Source organism: Phalaenopsis equestris, unplaced genomic scaffold (genome assembly GCF_001263595.1).
Source record: "Phalaenopsis equestris unplaced genomic scaffold, ASM126359v1 Scaffold001079, whole genome shotgun sequence".
Classification (NCBI taxonomy): Eukaryota; Viridiplantae; Streptophyta; class Magnoliopsida; order Asparagales; family Orchidaceae; genus Phalaenopsis; species Phalaenopsis equestris.
The window spans coordinates 153,265-159,417 of record NW_018165518.1 but is presented as its reverse complement, the minus strand read 5'-3'; the positions used below and the strand labels follow the sequence as shown (position 1 = coordinate 159,417).

The following is a 6,153-nucleotide window of genomic DNA, read 5'->3' as shown; positions in this document are numbered from 1 at the left end:
AAGGGAAGAGATCTTAAGGGTGTGAGGCTTAGGAGAGGAAAGGGGAGAAGATATCTTGAGCTACCACAAAGGAGGAGAGAATAGCTATAGAGTTAGAGGAGGAGAGCATCTTGAGGCCTTGTATCAAGGTGTCGCTTGAGAGGGAGGCCATCGAAGGAAGATGAGGGCTCATCTTTATGTATAAGCTATGTATTCTCCATTTCTTTTGCCTTAGTGAAATATTTGATTGATTCCCTCCCGTGGACGTAGATCCAGTTGGATCGAACCACGTAAACGATCTGTGTTTGCTTGTGTTCTTTTTCGTCTCATTTCTATGCCAGGAAATACATATCTCACAACAATTGATCGATTCATAGTTTTTTTTTGTTTTATGGAAGCTAAATATACACCAATGGAATGCAACATGGAAAGCATTAATATAACAATCAGCACAATTTAAATATCATATTTTTTCAATGTTAGGATTGATCAACCTTCTAATGTGAATAAAAAAAATATTATGAGCGTATATACATAGCAACGATCATCATTAAGATTCCACAATAATGCAATATATAAGACAATACACAAGAGCCTATGATGTTAGTAAATGATTGAAATGAGTGAGAATTTAGTAATTTGGAAAAATAAAAAATAATGAATTCAACAACACAAATTATTGTAATTATTTAACTAACACCTATAGTTATGTCAGTGCACAAAATTAAACACAAAAAGATGATGAGATAATTTATTCATTCAATTGTTTGGGCTTTCGATTATAAGCATAATTAAGAGTAAATCATGTTTGTGCAAAGGTACCATAATAAAAATAGCATTGACACTTAAAATGTCTACAACAAACAATTACGTATAAAGAAACTGAAGAACGTTCCAAGCCCTTCACGCCTGGCAATATTTAAACTACGTTTCTATTTGTCAAACTTGCCACGACAAGCTCAACACCTTAACTTTTTTATAAACGGCTAGAGCATCCCAATGCTCAACTGTTTTAGACATAAGGGCTTTTTTAGGGTTTTTTTAATCAAGTTTGTATTTTATTTTTTTAACTCTTCTATCAGCACCTTTACATATTTTTATTTTTATATTTTCCTTTTTGTAAACATGTTCATTTAGAGTGTTCACACTTAATGGCACTGTGAGGGACCAATTATTGAACCTAGGCCAACTAGAAGGAAACAATAATTTATGAGAGACTCAAATTACATAATTTATTCAAAACTAAGTTGAACTATCAACTTTGATACCACTTATTAAAGTATGGCATTAAAAGAGGAATGGAGTTTGGCTTTAAATACCGATGATCAAATCTAATTTCCACAAAAAAAAAAAAAAAAAAAGAGAGAGAAGAGAAAAAATCAAATCTAATTTCCACAAAAAAAAAAAAAAGAGAGAGAAGAGAAAATGAACTAATACTCTAAGGTCTACAGTAAAATTGTTTAGGAACTGAAAGGCTTTGAGAAACCAAACCACTCTTCCATGAGTCAGCAGTCAGCAGGTTTACAAGGAGGTCATTTGGTCATTAATTATTTTTTTTTAAATTATCAGCAATTTAAATGAAACGCAATAGATTTAAGGCCCCATTTGGAATCACTATTATTTTTTGTTTTCTTTTTTTTTGTTTTGTTAAGTTTATGTTTTGGTTTGAATTAAAGTTTATTTGGTTTTGTTTTGGTTGTTTTTAAAAACAAAAAATAAAAGCATATAATAAAAAATATATTAACCAAACATCCTTTTAAAAACAAAAGTTAAAATGAAAACATAAATAAAAAATAAAAGTGATGTCAAACAGACGTAAGGGATTTAATGAGAAATGGAAAACAAAGACAGAATTCTAATTTGGCGCAAACCTTTGAATCTAAAATGACCATCCGATCAGTTATAAATTTTATTGATACTAATAAAAAGCTATACTCACTTATTTGAAAGAATGATACTTTTATCATAGTCTTTCTTTCTTTTCCTCAAAACCCGAGAACTTTCTTTATTTGCCGGAGTGGCAAGCATAAATTTAGGAGATGCTGTCCCGAAAAAAAAAAAAAAAAAAAAAAAAAAAAAAATAAAACAAAAAAAAACAAAAGATCAATCCACTCTGCATTGAATATCATCCTATGACAAAAAACAAATTAAACTTACAAATTTCAACACATTCATGCATGCAAATAATTCCATTTGAACAGTACCTGAGATGTTTGGTTTTTGTTTATCTGGAGGCAAAGCATCAGCATGCCTTTTACCGATATTATCGTTCCCACTTTCAGGTGTCAGTTCTCCCTGTAAATTGATTGTTTCTGTTGGATTTCTTCTTCCTTCAACAAGATGGTTCTTATCTCCAACTGACAGCTCAGTTTGTTCATTATTTAACGGTATATGGATCTCTTCAGTTACATTAAGTAAAGGCAAACTCCCGGATAAACATACTTGCTTCTTAAAATCTCCTCCATGGGGACATTCGACAGAAGATATCGGAACACTAGCATACTTGTTTGAATTATGAGTTTCACAGAGCACAAAATCAACATCCATCATGCTGGATATCATTTCTCCCTCTAAGTTCAATATCTCTGTTATAGGTTTTTGCTCTTCTACAGATAGGATCTCATCTCTAACTGAAGGCACTGTCTGTTGATGCTTTAATTGAATATGGCCCTCTTCTATCTTATCATTTAAAGGCATGCGTCCAGTTAAGCATACTTCCTTCTCGATGTCTCCTCCAGGGTGAAATTGCTCCAGAGATCTCTGAACGTTAGAAAAGTTGCTTGATTCATGATGAACATCACTAAGCTCGAGATCAACATCCAATGTACAAGATGGAAGGATGCTATGACAGAAGCTTCGCAACTTAGTAAACTCAGTGAAAGCATTTATCATTCCCTATGATGTTTATAGGAAAAATAAAAAAATAAAAAAGGGTTTTCAACTACATACTCGGCAAGAGGTGTAAAACGAGAAGACTTATAATCTGAAAGATCGGAAACCTCATTGGTGAGACACTACATTTTGCATAACTCCCATCATTAGACTGAACATACTATATGCGAGTAATATTAGCATACAAAAAACATCTTATATGAGAATACAAATAAAAAACAGAGTGAGATACCTCATCCAAATATGAAGGCTGGTGGGTCCTGTTGTCCTGCCATTCACCTGTAAAGCCAACGTAAAGATGCTATTCATATCAGCAAATGGATACAAGAATGGGTATTTAACAACAAGGGTGTTTTATTTGACAATCCCAAACATGGTTAAAAAAGTGAGTATTTACATACAGAACACCCAATTCTTATATATCCTTCCATGTCTAACACCTAATTTTGCTTATTACATTTAATCCACACTAATCTTTCATATCACATTAAAATACAATACACATTTTTATATATAGATAAGATGCCATATATGTAAAAATTGAAGTTTAGGTTAGATATGAAATACACAAGAATTGAGTGGATGTATGTAAATCTTCCAAAAAGTAAATGTTATTAACGTAACTAATTGATATTAGCATTAAAACTAAAAAAAGAATAGGTAAAGTATGATTCTATTAACAATTAAGAATCACACATACAGGATATATGATATCAAACAAACTACGAGGCTGTTCCCAAATAAGTACCTAGAGGAGTAGGATGCTGACGACTTCCGCCGATATCTCTGCATGAAATATAAATGATTTGAATAAACGATTAACAAAAATTAATTAAATTTGAGTCCTATAAGATTTTTCAATCTCACCCCTCTTCCAAAACCCCAAAATCAAATGAACCAAGTTCAAATTGCTCAGGAAGAGGAACAGAAACCTCATGGTATGATGCAAGCATCGTTTCAATCTGTTTTTCACAGCTATGCTCCTTCATTGTCATAGCTATATGATCTATGGCAGACTTTACCTCTTTACTGCACCTGTTACCCTTTCTTGGTCTAGCACTAACTTTGTTCTGTGCATTATTCCCTTCAGCGACAAGAAGAGACTTTCTTATTTGATTTAATGTCTCGTTGCACTCATCATAGAGAAAATCCACTTTCTTTGAGAAAATTTTGACAATACCAAGAAGAAGTTGAGCCAATACTCTATGAGAAATTTGAATTTCGGGCATGATTTTATCTGTGAGAATGATTAAACAAAGGACCGAAATGAGTTTTTTAGAAGAGCAGCTAGGTGAATAAAAGTAACCACAGTTAAATGCTTTCAAATTTATGTTTTGAAGGATTACAAACTCATCTTGCTAACACTCTGTCAAAACTAATTAATTTAATAAGGATCTTTAAAGATAGTACATAACTGCACGCTTAAATAAACTCAAAATCTATTTGTTTCATCAAAACAAATAACTAACTTAAAATTAAGTTTATTCAATTCAAATTTGACTCTAAATATAGATCAATACCATATAGATAGCCACAAAGATGCGATCTTGCAACGAACTTTATTATTTATAGATATATTTCAGCTATACAAAACTCTAGTCAGAACCTTTTTGAATAAAAAAATAACTATATATTAACTCATCTGAAGGGATTGGGAAAGATTCCTATCTATCACACGTGTTGCAATTGCATATACTAAGTTTACATAGCAAAAGCCCTGATCAAACAATCCACCAAGGCAAGCCATGGTTGACCAAAGCACCAAGATGAGCCCTGGAGCAATGCAAGACTTAATAATGATGGACAAAGGCAAGCCTTCATTGACATACCTAGCACACAATTCTTGTGCATTTATCTATCTAGCACCTAAACATTCATATTTACATGCATACCACACAAAACTTTAACATCACAACAAAAATATCACCATAACATCTTTTTAAAAGTGAAATATACCTTTTCATGCAAAGGTTTATGACACCAAGGTTTTATAAGTGCAAATATCAAAATTTAGGTGTAAGAAATGTAAATACATAAGAATTGCGTGTCATGTAAGTAAATTTCCCTAAATTTTTTTATCAACAAGGCAGTAAGTTGGTCGAATAAAACCTACCCACCCCAAACATTGCCTGGCTTGAATAACCTCGAAATATAGCTCTACATCCACACGTGTGCCCACAGATTCAGTTTTTGTGAATACGACAACAAAGTCCTTCGATATATCATTCTTTTCCACAGGCAAAAAGTGCATTAATGGATCTAACAAGCATCACAAACTAAAACTCAACATGTCTTTTTGGGCAAGAATCAATTGACAATAGACTCTAAAAAGCTTACTACACATTTAATAATGAATAAAAACTCCCAAATTCACCACATTGCAACTGCTCTTAACAGCCTCTGCTACATGTCTTTTTGGGCAAGAATGAATTGACAATATCAAAAAAACTTACTACACATTTAATAATGAATAAAAGCTCCGAAATTCACCACATTGCAACTGCTCTTAACAGCCTCTCCATGAAAAGCTTGGTAGAGATAACTTCTTTATTTCAACAAATAAAAGAAGATAGATAAAATGTCATGGTCATCTCAGGTCACTGTCTTCATCTATCGGCATCCCACCTCCATTTTAAACCATACTTGAAACCCAAAGGAAGAAACTAACCATTCTTAACCCCTCTAAAGTGCTACGCAGCAACCAAAGAAAAGAAAAGGGGGAATGAAAGAGATGCGGCCAATACCTACTGTGGAGGAAATGTCGGTAGAAGCAATCTGTCCTCTTTTGAGCTTCTTGAAGCAATATGCGGCAATCCAAATGGTGCCCAGGGGTCCTTTTCTTGATAGAAGAGAGAGTGAGTAGAACATGGCTGTTTCTTCTTCCTTCTCCTTATTCTTCTTCTCCAATGGCGCTCCACGGAGAGAAGCCGTGGTGTTATATTCGGGAGTCTGTCGCGAGGGCTGGGAGCTTCCAGTGGAAGAATCACAGGCGTACGGGGGAAGACAGAGAAGAGGTAAAAATCTGTAAAGCTTAAAATATGCAAAATACAAAGCGACGGGTTTTATAAAATTACCGAACAGCCCTTTCCTTACGCTGCTCTAAATTGCCGAACGGGCGTGGTTGCTGCCTTCTGGGCATGTTATTAAATTTCTTGAAGATTCTAAAGAATCACAAGAATACCCTTTTAAATACTATTATTATTATTATTATCATTATTATGAGGGTACATATCACCCAAGTTTTATGTATTTATGGTCTAAATTTTTCAGATAACATTAAAA

The 6,153-nt window shown here is 33.4% G+C and overlaps 1 protein-coding gene across 1 annotated transcript in view; it reads right to left on the bottom strand.

Annotated features, from left to right (window-relative positions):
* LOC110033024 (sister chromatid cohesion 1 protein 2-like) overlaps nucleotides 1–5,816 on the bottom strand; it is an 18,386-nt gene extending 12,570 nt beyond the window's left edge. Inside the window, exons 1-7 of the mRNA XM_020736859.1 lie at nucleotides 5,616–5,816; nucleotides 3,739–4,108; nucleotides 3,620–3,657; nucleotides 3,104–3,150; nucleotides 2,929–2,993; nucleotides 2,184–2,821; nucleotides 1,919–2,021 (exon numbers count right to left, since the gene is read on the bottom strand). Coding sequence (XP_020592518.1) covers nucleotides 1,919–2,021; nucleotides 2,184–2,821; nucleotides 2,929–2,993; nucleotides 3,104–3,150; nucleotides 3,620–3,657; nucleotides 3,739–4,108; nucleotides 5,616–5,739 — 1,385 coding nt within the window. The 5' untranslated portion in view covers nucleotides 5,740–5,816. The remainder of the gene's footprint in view (nucleotides 1–1,918; nucleotides 2,022–2,183; nucleotides 2,822–2,928; nucleotides 2,994–3,103; nucleotides 3,151–3,619; nucleotides 3,658–3,738; nucleotides 4,109–5,615) is intronic.
* Between the last annotated feature and the right edge of the window lie 337 nt (nucleotides 5,817–6,153).